The sequence below is a fragment of the Nicotiana attenuata genome, unplaced genomic scaffold, assembly GCF_001879085.1.
Source record: "Nicotiana attenuata strain UT unplaced genomic scaffold, NIATTr2, whole genome shotgun sequence".
In the NCBI taxonomy this organism is placed as follows: Eukaryota; Viridiplantae; Streptophyta; class Magnoliopsida; order Solanales; family Solanaceae; genus Nicotiana; species Nicotiana attenuata.
Window position 1 is genome coordinate 63,437 of NW_017672628.1, and position 16,904 is coordinate 80,340.

General features: G+C 37.2%; 1 protein-coding gene across 7 annotated transcripts; it reads left to right on the top strand.

Moving 5' to 3' along the window:
• The first annotated feature begins 2,793 nt into the window (after window positions 1-2,793).
• On the top strand, window positions 2,794-16,150 carry LOC109213898. Of its 7 annotated transcripts, none has more exons than XM_019377738.1 (10): window positions 2,794-2,901; window positions 3,794-3,941; window positions 5,655-5,959; window positions 6,046-6,132; window positions 6,216-6,270; window positions 6,466-6,552; window positions 6,634-6,696; window positions 6,825-6,877; window positions 6,962-7,024; window positions 14,673-16,150. In XM_019377738.1, the coding sequence occupies exons 4-10, from the start codon at window positions 6,058-6,060 to the stop codon at window positions 14,694-14,696; spliced, it is 420 nt and encodes a 139-aa protein (XP_019233283.1). In that variant the 5' UTR covers window positions 2,794-2,901; window positions 3,794-3,941; window positions 5,655-5,959; window positions 6,046-6,057; the 3' UTR covers window positions 14,697-16,150. The 7 variants fall into 7 exon arrangements, with proteins under 7 accessions (XP_019233283.1, XP_019233276.1, XP_019233281.1 ...); XM_019377731.1 differs by having other exon boundaries at window positions 6,049-6,132; XM_019377736.1 differs by having other exon boundaries at window positions 6,049-6,132; window positions 6,469-6,552.
• Window positions 16,151-16,904: the final 754 nt, after the last annotated feature.

Genomic DNA, 16,904 nt, shown 5'->3' on the forward strand with positions numbered 1-16,904 from the left:
AAGAGCCTCGCGTTCGCGAAGGAGGAATTGGGAGGCAGGTGATTTGCTCTTCGCATTCGTGTCTGAGGGTCCGCGTTCGCGGAGGGCCGGATGGTTTTGCTTCGCGTTCGCACAAGGCCTCTCGCGTTCGCGCATAAGGAATAGGGGTTCAGTCTATATTGGTCTTCGCGTTCGCATGAGTGATGTCGCGTTTGCGTAGGAGAGGAAGGCTGAAGCATCGCGTTCGCGGGTTGAGTCTCGCGTTCGCATAGAGTTAATTTTGGAAACATAAAAGATGTGCTTCGCGTTCGCGAGGCAGTGGTCGCGAACGCGATGAAGGAATTCCAAAACTGGGCAGAAAGTTTATAAACATTTCATCCGCAATTTTTAGTCATTTTTCCTCCATAGCTGAGCAATTTGAGAGCTTTTTGAAGGTGATTAAAGAGGGATTGAAGAAGAATTGATTGGAGGTAAGATTTTTGAACCTAAAACGTGATTTTATTGTGTAATCTACCTAGAAATTCATGGAACTTAAGCTAAAATAGAAGAAACTAGGGCTTGGGATTTTGAAATTTGATTTAGGGATTTGAAGGACCATTTGAGGTCGGATTTGAGAGATTTTGGCATGTATGAACTCGTGAGGAGATAAGGAACCCGTTGATGTAAAACTTTCTGAGTTTCAAGAAGTGGGCCCGGGGCTCGGGTTTTGCTAATTTCGGGATTTTCGATTTTTTTCGATTGTTTTCGCTTGGGCTTTGTTCCCTTAGCATATTGTGACGTATTCGTTCTGATTTTGGATAGATTCGACGCGCGTGGAGGCCGATTCGAGGGGCAAGGGCGTCGCGAGCTAGAGATTTAGCCGGTTCGAGGTGAGTAATGATTGTAAATGACGTTCTGAGGGTTTGAAACCCCGGATTGCACATCGTAGTGCTATATTGAGGTGACTTGCACGCCGGATAGCGAGCGTGGGGTAGAGCACCGTTGGGGATTTGGGACTTGGTATGTCCCGATTGATAAATTTACCGCGCATTTGACTCAAACTTACTTGTTATTATCATGATTTGGATTGATCGTCATATTTGGGCTTCTTGCCAATTATCTGAAACCTTCGGGGATTTTTATCACTATTTCCTCAGTGTTTTGACTTATTACTTAAACTCAGTCGTGATGCTTTTCACTGTTTTACTACTCAGCCATTTTTACTCGGTTTTTGAGACTTAAATGATATTTTAGATGATGTTTGGGCTGAGAACTACTGTTTTATTGATGCCCGAGGGGCTTATGTGATCTTTGGACTGTGTATGGTCGTGGGCCAGATGTGAGGATACACTGATACTATTTATGAGGTCGAGGGCCTGGATTTGATGCCACAAGATGGCTTGATATAGCGCTTGGGCCATAAGGGGCCCCTCCGGAGTCTGCACACCCCCAGTGAGCGCGAGTACCCATTGTGATCTGATAGTGAGCCCGAGGGGCTGATATTGTTCTGAGAGAGAGAGAGAGAGCCCGAGTGGCTGGTACTGTTCTATGTGTTTATTTTCTTTATCTGTCTGTACATTAATTGCTTAACTGTTGTAGAGGTATTTCATTCTGTTTTCATTGGGTTACTGCTTTATATTACTTGTTTAACTGTTGCAATATAGATTACCTTGTGTTCACGTGATTTCTTATTCTCAGTCGTTATTTATGCTTATTACTCACTGGGTCGGAGTACTCACATTACTCCCGGCACCGTGTGTGCAGATTCAGGCATAGCAGGTCCCGCTCCCGAGTGTTGACTCGTCCCAGCTCGGGCGGATCTTTGAGGAGACTTTAGGTAGCGGCTGGCGTTCGTAGCCTGGAGCTCCTCTCTATCTATATCTTTACTTACCATTTCAGTACTGAGACTCTGTAGTTATTTTTGAGAGATTTGTTATCTTAGACGCTCGTGACTTGTGACACCTCGGTTTGGGTTGTGTCGGGATGGTTTCCCCTTATTGTTATTTATGTTTCCGCGAATTTATTACTATTTAATCATACTTTAAACTGTTTTATGATCATTAATGGTGTTAAACGGTGTATTGTATTAGTCTGGCTGGCCTTGTCTTCACGAGAGGCGCCATCACGACAGGGTTCGGGGTTAGGGTCGTGACATCTTGCCTCCGGTCGAAAAAACTCCTTCAAAAGTGGTGTTTAATGCCTATTTATATGTGTAAAAAAAGACCTAAACGACATAGCCCATGTCCTAGTCAAACCAGGAGATGAAATAAGCCTTCAAAATCCGGATCAGGCTCGCCTCAGACCGTGCCTCGCGAGGTACAATGCGAGATGAACCTCGTCCCAGACCATGCGACGCCTGCCTCCACGCGAGCTCAACCTCGCCTTATCCCTCGCTTTGCATGCTCCCACGCGAGCTCAAAGGTCGCCTCGCCAGCTTCCACGCAAGCTCAAAGGCTCGCTTTGCCTGCTGCTTCATTTCTTCCGCTGCTCAATTCTTTCTTTCGTCTTTCCAACTTTTTTCGAGCACTCTTTATACTTACATATTCCTTTTGCTCTAATTTCATCTCGGATGCACCTACACATAAAATAGACTCCAGTATGCGCCAATAAAGTACAGCTTAGTATAAACGCATCTAAAATGCTAGGTAAATAATGTGCTCATATATGAAATTATAACCGCACGTCACTTATCCCCACTACAAAGATATGGTAGCATACAAAGGTCAACATGCCTGCTTAGGATTATTGGATATTTTGGTCATTTCAGGTCTATCAGCTGACTCGTTGTATTAATAGATCAACACGTGGATTGCTTTTTGGACAGCTGCGGAGTAATTAACCTACACTTTACCAAAAGCTCTTGTCTGCAAACAGACAACGCCCTTCCCTTGCTCATCTCATGCTCATCTTCTTCTGATCTTTGCACTATGGCGGATTACTGTGGTAATTACTCATTTTTGTCTCTTGTAATTCTTCTATCATGACTATCATCTTCCGTATGGGTTTCGTCTCATTGCTGTAAAAGTATGGATTTTAATTTAAATTTTAATTTTTAGAGCTTGAATTTATGGTTGTCATATACTTTGAAAATTTTACTGCTTTTCTTGGGTTGTTGAATTAGTTAGCTTTATTATATATTTATACCCAATTCAACGTATTGATTCTTTTATATGAACTTTTATCTCTGGATTTCTTTTCTACGTCGTGACCTTTGGATTTCTCTTAAAGCTCTATTATTGAGTTTGCAAATCCAATTTATATGTTCTAAAGATTGGATTTTTAGTGTTTTTTGTGGGTTTTACATTTGTGGCTTTTGAATATTTTAAATTATATTTGAATTTTTGCATATCTTAAGTTTTTTATTTGTCCGTTCTCATTCTAAGAGAAGCAAAAGTGTTAATACTACTGGATTAGCACATGTTCATACAGTAAACGAAATTAGTCTGATGCGCTTGCTGTACTATCTGAAGTATTTACTAATTTATTTTATGATTTTGCTATGACTTGTTTCAAGTTGAAAATTATGGTTTGCCAATATTTATGGACATCCTAATTCATTTGTTTGGAGAAATAATGCTGAATAAATAAAGGGTATACATTACTACCTTAAAAAAGATATAGTTTGTTCCCAAAAGAGTTGCTATATAAGATACCTATATTTTATTTCTTTTATTTACACATCAAAACGAAATAATCAGTTTATGAAGGTCAACATGTCTGCTTCCATGGATTAAAAATTAATCTGAGGATACTTCTGTCATTTCAAAGCTTTTACAGCTATTCATTCCATTACATAGCTTAACACGTGGATTCCAATTTTAACTCGTGGAACCAGCGCTACTTTCTCAGCTAAATCTCGAACAACCATGGAGAGGTAACGCCATCTCCAACTATCAAAAATCCAGAACGTGTGCTCTCTCCGTCTTTCCTCTTGTTGTCAAGTTAGCACTTCAGTGTGTTTTCTTCCGTCAATCGTATTTCCGGTGGGTACCTCTTCTGTCATCTCTTTGATTCATCTTTATCTATTATCGATATTTCTCTTGAGGAGTATCAATGGATTTTGGTCTTCAATAAATTACCATTTCTATTATGGCTTTTGTTCTCTAGGTGTTTGAGAAAATTTTTCAATGAATTACCATTTCTGTTAAATTTCTTACACATATTTTCATCTTCTTTATTTTTTAAGTGTTTGTGATTCATCTCTATGTATTTCTCTTGAGGAGTATCAATGGTTTTTGTTCTCATTTCGCTGGGGCTAAATTATATAAGAATGGTTGTAAATAATGCTATGTGATCATCATCTTTCTTACACATCAATGGTTTTGACTACAAATGAATAATTATCGTAATTTATGAAGTGATCGATTCTTCATAAATGCAAAAAGGATGGACATACTTCTGACAATGAATAATGGCTTCTCTCTGTTTCCAACTTATTCCTTCAATGAAAAGTGTGATAGTACTACATGTGATTTTTTGTAGCCTGTTTTCCCTTTCTTTTCTAATGGTAAAAGGATCAATTTTGGCTAAAAAGTGGAGTCTTAATTGAGGTTTCTATTGATACTTGTACCCTAAATCTGTAGTAATTTCAGAGATTCAAGTTTGCATTGGCTGGTATTAAAATGAAAATGGAATTTGTACCTTGCTTTTAAGTCATAAAGGGATCACTTGGCAGAAAGGTTGCTCCTTTATTGGGAATACAATTTCTTTTCTGGGATTATAATTTGTTATGGCAATTTTCTACCTAAATGCGTAGTAAATCTAGAGGTTGAAGTGTCCCTGTGTAACCTGCACTTTCTTGGGTGCATACCAGTGTTGTACTGCTGCTATGCCTAGAGCAATTTAGCAACTTTAGGAGAAGACTGTAAACTGATCATCCATACTAACAAATATTTTGACCAACGGTAAAGATTCTCTCATCAAATGTTGGAGGAGAGAATACCTTTATAAGACTGAAGTTTATTGGATGAGATAGCTACAAATAACCTTGAATCAAATACAGCAATAACTAGCTCCAAAGAGCACAAACAACCAGATAGGTTCGCATTTGACTGATGCTGCACTATTTGGTGTATAAGCACTGTAGAAGTTAGCAGTATCTTCTGCAAAAGTTTTGGACAATAAAATAGCATTATTTTTCCATATAACAGCTAAATCATGCTATAAAACCCCTCTCTGCCAGATAAAGGGACCTGCTGCAAAAAAAAACCTTTTCTTTTTCTGAAGAACTAAACTTAAATCGTGCAAAGCAACTACCATAACATTCAACTATGCCCTTCACACAGAACAATCACAAAGATGAAAACTTTGAGAATTTTAGTAAAAGGGGATTCAAGAACAGTGACGTACTGCTATATTCATTAACTCAACTCTTCAACTTTTTTAATGAGACCCCTATGGTTAAAAATTTTCAAGAAGGCCCATAGTTTCTTAAAAATCATAATTTTACCATCCAGCAATTACAACCAAATTCAACTAAGCCTTTTATATGAACAATCACAATTCACAAAGTTAAAATAAAGATTGAGAAATGGTAAATTTAGAACCTAACATATTTAAAATGGAATAAATTTATTGTGGCTATGTATTGCGTTTGCTTACTTTTATATTGTTAGTAGAATAAATAATAAACTGTGGTGCCTAAAGTCTACTAAAGTACTTTTCTGTTTGCTTTTTTTGAACTATTTGAAAAGCAGATATTCCGCCGTACTAAGCCTGTGAAGAAATGTCTTCCAACCAAAGGAACAAACGTAGATGTACAGAAAATACAAACTCTAAAAAGAAACTAAGGCGACGTGATACGTATGGAAAGATATCAGCTGATGAAAAAGAAGCAATGTTATTACAGCGACGCACCACAAAAATGGAGCTAAAAAAATGCAATGATTCCATAAATCAGTTGTTGATTGTCCAGCTGAAAGAATAAAGTGCTCATGTGACACAATATTGTCAAAACAGACTGCTCTTACTATAAGATAGTCTTCTTCTGATAATGCCGAAGGTTGGATGTCAAATTGCTTCTTCTTTGCTTCTATTAGTTTGCCTGAATATTCACCTGCTGTGAAATGTGTTCCATATTTTGTGCAGTAGGCACCAATCATGAAACTCCTATTTTATCAACTCCTATTGATAAAGGAAAAGAAGTCGGTCAGTCATTATGTGTGTTTGAAAGAGGTAAGGTTACAACATATACCTTTATCTTTGTTACTTCATCAAGTTATAGGCATGCATCTTAATAAAAGAAATTGATGCACCAGGATCATGCATCTGAGGGACAACAAAATGCCTTTATTGAACTTGTTACCAACAAAGGTTAGTCTTAATCGTTCAACTAACATTACTCATTATTTGAATTTTTGATCGGTTTGTAAACACAAAGTGCACTTACTATAAAACAGGCTTCCTCTGCTAATGTGAAAGGTTGGAATGACATATTGGGTTATCTCTATTTCTGTTACATTACCTGAATACTAATTTACTGTTGAATGTATTTCATATTCAATGTAGTAGGTGGTAGCTATGAAGTTGGTAGTTTATCAAGTTCGTTTAATACAGGAAAAAGTATCTCTCATCCATTTTGTGTATTTGAAAGAGGTAAAACTACAACCTCCAGCTTTATCTTTGTTATCACATCATAACTTAGGTACATTTAAATTATAAGAATTTTTGTATCAGGATCAACATCTGAAACATGTAAGAGTCAACAAGATGTCTCCGCTAAAGTTTTTTCAAACAAAGGTTAGCATTACTTTTGTGTTAAAGTAACATTATGCAGTGGTAGAATTTATCTCAGCCTTTATTTTTACCAATTCTCATAATATGAATATTTACTTACTGTGAAATGTGTTTCATATTCTATTTAATAGGCACCAGCTATGAAATTCTTACTTTATCAGCTATTTTTGACAAAGGAAAAGAGGTAAGGCTACAACCTCTACCTTTAACTTCGTTACTTCATCATGCCATAGGCGTACATGTAAATTAAAAAAAATTAATATACCAGGATCAACATCCGGTACATCTAAGGGACAACAAAATGCATCTACTGAAGTTGTTACCAATAAAGGTTAGTCTTAATTTTACGTTCAGCTAACATTACTCATTATTTGAATTTTTGCTTACTCTTTATTTTTAACAATATTTATAACATACAGGTTATAGATTGAACAAAATAGTCTATACGAAAAATAATGAAAATAACTTAGATTATGCACGCTTAAAAGTCGTTCCAAACTGTAAATTTGGCAATGCAAAAAGGTTTCAGTATGAACCACCTGGATTTTGTTGTGGCAGTGGGTCAGTAAAGTTAGTTCCATATCAACTACTTAATGAATTATCAGATTTGTACACAGGCAACATTCAAGAATCTAAGCACTTTCGAACATACATTAGAACATACAATAATATGTTTGCGTTTACCTTACTTGGTGTAACCAATGATAAATATTTAGCAAGGAGATATCATGGTATATATACATTTCGAGTTCAGGGACAAATGCATCATTTTATACCTGATTTACTTCCTTCTGATAAAAAAGTTAAGAATCTGTAGTTATACTTCTACGATAATGAAAATGAACTTGCTAACAGAATGGCCTGTTCAATGAATATCAACGAATCAATTGTCAAGAGACTTGTGAATGTTCTCTCAGTTAATCCATACTCCATCTTTCTGAAATCCCTGGCAAACGTTCCGAAACTATGCGATTCTTATGTCGCACTTAAATGTGATCCATGTCTAGATCAACGTGTATATAATTTACCAACTGCAACAGAGGCAGCTGGAATATGGGTTCAAGATAATTCCGCTGATATTGTTTCTACGCCACATATTCGAGTATATACCCATAGTAATAAGACGCAATCCATGAATTACTATTACGGATGTTATGATCCTTTGCAATACCCATTATTATTTCCTTATGGTCAAAACGGGTGGCATTGTGGTATTAAAAAAATTGCACGGACAAATCAACGTTATTGTAAACATGAAGAATTACCAAGTGTAAAGAACATGTGTTCCATTGATGGATTTCTTGACATGGAAGATCAGGTCCTGAAAAAAGGAAAACGAAAAAGAGAAACAGTTTCTTGCTGTGAGTATTATTGTTACAAATTGCAGATAAGAAAGAATGACAAGAATGAAGTATTACATTGCCGAAGATTATTTCAACAATTCATAGTAGATGTGTTCGTAAAGCTAGAATTACAAAGATTAGATTTTTATTTTTTTAATCAATATTTATTTCGGATAGATATGCTACAAGAAATTATTGATTTTCTAAGACTTGGTGAAACTGTAGCTTCCAAAATTGGAAAAAAAACATTTATTCCTGTTACTTTCATAGGAGGGCCGAGAGATATTCGTCGGCGGTATATGGATGCTATCGCATTAGTCCAACGTTTTGAAAAACCTGATCTTTTTATAACTATGACATGTAGTCCATCTTGGCAAGAAATAAACCAGCACTTGTTATCAACTGATGAAACTCAAAATAGACCTGATTTAGTATCGCGAGTATTCAGGGCAAAAGTAGAGGAATTGAAAGCAGATATTTTGAAAAGAAAAATCTTTGGGAAAGTTGTTGCTTTTATGTATACTATAGAATTTCAAAAACGTGGTCTTCCACATGCTCATTTTCTGATCATACTTAGTGATGAATATAAATTATTAACACGTGAATCTTATGATAAGTTTGTCCGTGCTGAATTACCCGATGCTGATACCGAAAAACATCTTTTTTCGTGATACCGAAAAACATCTTTATTCGCGTGTGCTTCAACATATGATGCATGGACCATGTGGTGACTTATATCCCACAAATTCATGTATGGGGAAAAAGGGCCTCTGCAAATTCAATGAACGACACCCTGCCTTTGCAATTGAATAAAAAGCCAAATTTTTAACTCCGTCTCTGTTGGAGTTATACTACAACACAGCCGGTCCCAAGCCCGGACAAAGAAGGAGGGTTTTTCAGTTTATTACAAGTTAGATCCTTCGCTACTGTACTTTCATTTGTAGGTATATCAAAGAGATCCTATCAAGTGAAATGTTTTCACATGGTGGTACTAAAAAATTCTACGACACTAACCAAGTTATAATACTACAACAAGAACAATAACCCAGTGTATTCCCACAAGTGGGGTCTGGGGAGGGTAATATTTACGCAGACCTTACCCCTATCCCGAGGGGCAGAGAGGCTGTTTCCAGGAGGCCCTCAGCTCAAGAAGGAAACAGGTGACAAAAACAAGTGACGATATATTAGTACTAGCAATAGACTCATAATAAATAACATAAAATACACAACATAACATAAAATAACATAAATAATAAAATAACAACAATATACGGAATATAGGAAATACGAGAAAGAGGAAAGTATACTAATATCTAGAATATAATGTCCTGCATCAGTAGCTGATCCGTAGCATCCTAAGCCTAACTACTAACTGTCTAGTCTCACTCTAGCGCGCTGTAGAAATATTCCCAACTTCCCCCTAACCTACAACCTTAATGCTCGACCTCCACAATCCCCTATCAAGGGCCATGTCCCCAGTAATCCTAAGTCGCGTCATGTCCTGCCTGATCACCTCTCTCCGATATTTTTTAGGTCTCCCTCTACCTCTCCTCGTGCCCACCACCGCCAGTCGCTAACAACTTCTCACCGGTGCATCAGTGCTCCTCCTCTGAATGTGCCCAAACCATTTGAGTCTTGCTTCCCGCATCTTGTCCTCCATGAGCGCCACGCCCACCCTCTCTCGAATAACTTCATTCCTAATCTTATCCATCCTTGTATGCCCACACATCCACCTCAACATCCTCATCTCTGCTACTTGCATCTTCTGGATGTGTGAGTTCTTAACCGGCCAACACTCGGTCCCATACAACATGGCCGGTCTAACCACTGCTCTATAAAACTTACCTTTTAGTAACGGTGGCACTTTCTTGTCACACAGGACTCCCGTTGCTAACCTCCAATTCATCCACCCCACCCCTATACGGTGTGTGACATCCTCGTCGATCTCCCCGCCCTCCTGAATAACTGACCCAAGGTACTTGAAACTACCCTCCTCCATATAATAGAGTAGTTTTATTCTCCATCTTAGATATTGTTTCATTTCTTGATTTTATATTGGATATCTCTGGATATTTCAACGATCTGATTAGTTTTACAACTCAAAAATATCCAACTGCTTGGAAAATTTCTAAGCCTTCTTCAACTTCGTTATCCTTTTCCTTCAACTATTATGAATACATACTAATAATTAACATCATATATATTTGACGAAAACTAACTGATTCAGTTTATAAGGAATTACATCTTTCACTGCTATATTTTTGTTTGTTAAATCGATTATAATTACACTTTACCACAAGTTTTCATGGCTACTTGTATTGTTTTTCATTGTGTCTTGCAGTTTCCTTTTCAGTTGTGTTGAAAAGGATAGCATTGGTAGCATGTATGGCACTCCAAAAGGCTTCTCTTAGTAGCAAATCAGCCGGAAGAATTGGACTAAGCACATGTTTTGTGCTGCAGTCATTTTTCACTCTTCGCCGTGGGCTCCTGTGTCATTTCTTTTTCTGAAATCATGTGGAGAAGAGTCTCCTAATTGTAATAGTTAAACTTTAGCAAATGACCTAGGGGATATTGAGCTTCTCATAAAAATGTTGTTGCCTTCTAAGGCTGTATTCTGGTCCGGGAACGGTCCGGGCCTAACGGGCCTAGGCTTAGGCGGGTCGGGTTCTGGCGGTCCCAGGCCAAACGGTTCCAAATGATGGAACCGGCCCGTTGTGGGCCTAAGCCCAGATGGTCTCGGGCTAAATGGGCCGGGCCCACGGGCCTAAGTGGTCCGGGCTATTTTTTTTTTCAAAATTTTTTATCTAAGATATTTTCTTGTAAATTTTATATATATATATTTTTTTTTATATGCATATATATATATATATATAGCTTATATATAGTATATATGCATATAAATAGTATATAGAGTATATATATATATATGTAGCTTATATATATTATGTAGTATATATATATATATATATATATATATATATGTATATATATATATTCAAGGGAATGTCTTATAATTTTTATTATTACGACATTAACAAAAATGACAATATCTTTTTTAGTCTTCCTCCCCCCAATGGAATGAGCACAACAAGGTGCTAATACCACCATTAAAAAGAAAAAAAACTAATGAAAATGTGCCAAAATACAAGTTACATATTAGTCTACCTAGTATCTCTAACAAATTTTATAAATCCTTCAAGGTTCGGAGGAATTTCCGTTGGTGGTGGCGGAAAAGAAGCTTGTTCATCACCGCTTCCGGGCGAAGCAGCATCCTCCGCAAGTTCTGCTATCATTTCTTCATAAGCTTCGTCTATCTCCGGTTGTGATTCAGCAAGTCCAAAATTTCTTCTTTCCGAATGGATCCAATCTCTGAAGAGTACTGATTTTTCCAAGCTCTCCCTAATAGACGCTCTATGATCACCTATTTGAAGTCTCGCTTGACTGAAAGCGCTCTCTGATGCCACTGTTGAAGCTTGAACACATAAAATATCTCGAGCCATCCTTGAAAGAACCGGATAGTGTTTTTCTTTGGCCTTCTACCATTCCAAAAGATCAAAGGTGCCGTCTGGATTCTCCTTTTCAAGGCCCCGCGACAAATAAATTTGAAGCTCATTTAGATGTGAAGTATCATCAATATTATCACCTTGAGAACCCCTGAACTCCGTCCAAGAACTAAGTGCTTTTAGTTCTGCATTTCTTTTAGATGATTGCGAACTAGACGAAGTAGGAGTTGGAACATGTGGTCTAGCATGATCTAAGGCTTGTTGATAAGCATTATAAATTGTTTGAGCATTTATTTTAATTGAGGCTTTTGCATCTGCAAGTGTAGCTAATTCCTCATCTGAAAGATCTAAAGCCCAATAAATACTTGAATACCAAAAGTGAGGACCTCCTAATTTCATGGTAGGATTTAACATGACAGCAACATCATAAATAGGGGGGATAAGGAAAAAATATTTTTTAATCTTTTCTTTCATTGCATTTATAGCAAGTTGATAAATTACCCCACCCTCTGAAAATTGAACAAATAAATCACATAATGCTGCAATATAAACTAAACAGTTTGAAATAGTAGGATAATATTGCCCAGACAATTCATTTGTAGCAATATGAAATTGTTGTAAAAAATTTATAAGAATTTTAACATTCGTCCAATATTGATTTGTAAGGATTTCATCATCACACTCACCACCAACACGAGCATTAAACGTTGCATTTATTAGGTTTCTATATTCATATGCAACAACTAAACTTTCGTACATACAATTCCATCTAGTCGGACAAGCTTTAGGAACCTTTCTTTCTCTAAGGCCGAATTCATCACATTTTTTAAAATATTCTCTAAGTCTACTTCTACGGTTTGAATAAAAAAGTCAATTAAGAGCCATTTTAACCTTTTTAATTTCCAAATTTAAAATTTTCATACCATCACCGACGATGAAATGGTAAATATGACAAATACATCTAACATGAAAATAATTACTAAATGCAGGATTTAGTGTAGTTGTAAGTAAGCCTATAGCATTAGTGTTACTAGAAGCATTATCCATAGAAATTGATATTATTTTATCTCTAATGCAAAAATATCTACAAATATCTGCAACTGTGTTAGCAATAAAGTTACTTGTGTGATGTGAATTAATTATTCTATATGCAATAATACGTTTTTGCATTTTCCATTCTCCATCAATCCAATAAGTGGTAACAGTTAGATAATCACAGTCATTACCGCTTTTACCAATATCAGTAGTAATAGCAATGCGACAATCTATATGAGTAAATAAATAGCGCAAATATTGTTCACATTCATGTTTATATTTATAAATATCGCTCTTTACGGTTGCGCGAGGCCATCCTTTATAAGTAGGATTAAAAACTCTTCTAATATAATGCACAAAATGAGGGTTAGAAGGAAAACTATAGGGTAAGCACATAACAGTAACCATTTTTGCCAATTCTTCACGATCTTTATTTGGATCGTAATATAAAATGCTACCAGTAACAGTGTTAATTCCCGGTTGAACTAGATTTGACCCTGTACTAGGGTTAACCGTAATATCTACACTTGTCCCTTCTTGCGCAGCTTTCATTTGTAAATATCTAGCTTTATCTCTAGGGTGTTTCAATATGTGTCTAGTAAGAGTACTCGTACCGCTACGGTCTCCAGTATATTTATGAGTCATCAAAGACCCACATGTTTTACACTTAGCCTTATTTTGTTCTCTTAGTTGAGTAAAAAAGTTCCAAACAAGTGATGTTTCGGGGCGTTTAGAACGTTGTCTATTAAAAGTAGGGGTTACTACAGGAGGGTCAGGCGGGGCATCAGTTAGGTTATAAACAGGACTAGTAGGTGTATCATCTAAATCCGATTGCGTTTCATCAAAATCATCATTTTCCTCATCATTTTAAAATATAGTTTGATTAGGATAAAGAGCATTCATAACTTCTTCATTTAATTGTTGACCTGGTGCAACATCATGGCAAAATTGTCTATCGGAAAATTGAAAACAAGTATTATCATTATCTAGAATAACAGGTGGAGGAGGACGGGTAACAAGTCTGGGTCGGGGAGCCGGGGGAAGAGTAATATCTTGGCGACTAGATTCACCAATTTTAGATTTTCCCTTACCACCAAATATTTTTTTCAAAGAAAATGCCATATTAATTATAATTGTACAAACTAAAACAAACAAAATTATAATATTAAAACTTAAGAGTTGGAACGAGTATACCGAATTGACGAATAACTTCTTGAAAATTGAATATCTTTAAAGATTTGAATACTTCAATTCACCTTCACAATTTTTCACGAAATTGCAATAATAAAGTAAGCAATTATAGAAGAAAATTAGAGAGAGATTGATGAATTTGTGAGAAAAAATGAAAGAATGAGGGGGTATTTATAGTTGAGAATAGGGAAAAAATGTAATTATAAAAAGTTTGGGGTTAAAACAAAGTTTGAAGGCCAAATGGCTATTTTTGAAAATGCCAAACGGCTAAAAATGCAGGCCAACGGCTACATTTTCAAATTCTGACCGTTGGCCCTTTTAAAAAAAGAATTCTTTTAAAAAATAGCCATTGGGCCCATTTGGCCCTTTTGGCCCGGTTGAACCGGCCCAGGCCCGCCTGCCGGTCCCGGGCACGCGGGCTTTTTGGTAAGGACCGGCGCACTGTGGACTTTTAGACTGCTAGAGACCGGCCCATTTGAACCGACCCGTTTGGCCCGTTTGGCACGCGGTCCCGGGCCGGTCCCGGCCCACAATACAGCCTTATTGCCTTCTTCGCCGCAATTTCATAGTCGCATGATAATGCTTCTCAAGCTTTCCAGGTGAGTATCGTGTAATTCTATAATTCTTACGGCTTAATTATCAATGTTATTAGCTGTGAATTCCAACTCTTTGGTATTTGATAATAAATCCTTTAATAAAAAGAAGTGCTATGTTCTGTGTTACTTTCAACTGCCTTGTCATAAAGAGAGTATTACCTATCAGATTAAGATGTGCCTTATTCATTTCTTTTTCTATCATCGTAGTTTTAGTGAAGAACAACTTTCAAGACTACTTACAGTGTTTTTTTTCTTGCTGTGCTTAATATCTATTGCCATACTTTCTATTGTTATAACTTCAATGTTTACAGGCTCAACTGCTTAGTCAGTATTAGAAGAACTTGTAGCAAACACTCTATACTTTCTCCTACTGTGGCTGCGTCATTTATGAAATTGCGAATTTTCAACAGTTGAAGCTCTTAAAGTAGATAGTGAATGTCGATTTAGACTTTTACAGTTGAAGAGATGTCCTGGGAAGCAGAAAAAGTCACGTACGGTACTGCTTATTATCATATTACTTACAAAAAGGATTGAGCTATCAGAATAGTTTATTGATCTTCCTGGGCATCACTGATATTCTTCGATGTTCCAATTTTGCTATTGCTCCGAAAACATATTTGTTGAAAATGCTATTACAATCATGTCCAAATAATGTGAGTAGATAAAACTACAATTGTATTCTTGGCCTTCATGTTCCAGCTATCAGATGACAAGGCCTTAGTATCTGAGCATATCAGATGTGCTCAGGCTCCACATTTCGTTATTTCTCATATCATTTGATGAAAATTTCCTGTATTCATAAACTAACAATCATAGTAGCTAATTGAAGATCTATAATCTTTAATGTGGAGCGCGAAATTTTTTAGAACTTTGGTTGGACCCGGGCAAAGCCCGAGCTAACCTTACTAGTTGGTTTATATGTGCCGACAAATATGATTTTTTGGTCCCTGCAACTTGTGTTTATTACTTACTGGATTACGTTTTCTTGAAAGCAATATGAAGTGAAAGGTTTGTTTGGTATGGACTTCCAAAGAAGTAATTAATTGCTTTGGCATTTTCCAGCGATCAAAATTTTTCTTTTCTCGCACTCTTATCCGTTTTCTTGGGCTTATCACCAATTGTGGGTCCCACTTTTTTGGGCTAAGGCCCAATTGGACGGGCCTCTTCCATATGGCGTCTCTTTTTTAAATTTATTGTCACCAACACCAACCCCTCGTTTTCTACATAGCAAATGCAAGTATCTAGTAGTTGAACCTCTTCCTTATCGTCTATGTAAAATAGATGAAGAATAAATAAAAATAATTCAAGCACATGTAGCATAACGCAGTATGTTAAATTTCTAGTTCAACACCTAACTATGGAGTAACAGAGAATTGATTAAATCTTTCTGTATACGGTGGGAATTGGGGCTACCCGATTCCGTTTTTCGATGGGAAAAGTGATATCACGTCGGAAGACCAGGACGTCAAGCTCGGGGTCGAAGTTCCTTTCAAAGGCCAAGCTCGATAACACTTACCGAGGTCAGAAGAAAGCATGCTTCGAGATGATGCCGGTATCAGTCACTAACGGAAAAAGTGAGATATCCGCGACGGGCCGTAGATCACGGCGTGAATTTCGGAATGGATTGGTCTTCAGCGGTTAAACAGTTGTCAAATATGATTTTCTACTATAATTAGAAGTGTACCTTATTTAGGACTCCCCTACTATAAAAAGGGGGGATCCCGTGCATTTGTAAGACATTGATCAGTGCTCATTGATCAGAAAATATACGCTTGTTATTCTCTTGCTATTCCACTTACTCTTCATCAGAGTTGTTTCATCATTTGTAATTTCCATTATCACACCTCGAGATTATCACGGTTCGAGGTCGAGATTTAACTTACACGCTGGTTTAATCTTTTTTATTCCTTCATTTATTTATTTAATTCCTTGTTTATCAATTGACATTGAATTAAATCACATATCCTTAAACCTACAATACAAGTTTAATTGTTACTCGAATTTTAGGGTAAACAGGTTGGCACCCACCGTGGGGCTAAGGATAATAGTGATTGTTTCAACGATGATTCTGATAACACACGTTATTTTCACACTCGTTCTTGTCAAGTATTTTTTCTCTCAAGTTAAAGCGTGTCAAACTCACAAAACGCACCCGTACATCGTGATGATGGTCTCGGATTTCACGGGGAAAACGATAATGTAATTGCTCCAGGAGCCGGGGTGCCACCGGTTAATCTCGGGGAGCAACGGTCGCCGATCTAGTCGACATTGGTTCGCACGTTGCTCTAAATACGGACCTAGGTGCGGACCCCGAAGGGAGTGTACATAGGGAAGGCCGATCAGGTGGCCAAGGTACACATGGCAGAGAAGACGGGGGAGTTAGCCTCCAGGTAATATTCGAGATGCTACAGACTCAGCAGGCCGCTATTTCCCAATTGCAAAACCAACATAGGACTTCAAGTGTGGTTGAGCCAGAAATCACTCGTCGTACCGAGCCAATGCCAGAAAGGTCGAATGGTACCGAATCAAGTACCGATCCTTCA

What these genes read in the sequence shown, in the direction of transcription:
- LOC109213898 (XM_019377731.1), top strand. An exon ending in TAAAGTTTTTTCAAACAAAG is followed by an intron (nt 6,697 to 6,824) that starts GTTAGCATTACT and finishes TCTATTTAATAG; the next exon opens with GCACCAGCTATGAAATTCTT. An exon ending in TTTTTGACAAAGGAAAAGAG is followed by an intron (nt 6,878 to 6,961) that starts GTAAGGCTACAA and finishes TTAATATACCAG; the next exon opens with GATCAACATCCGGTACATCT.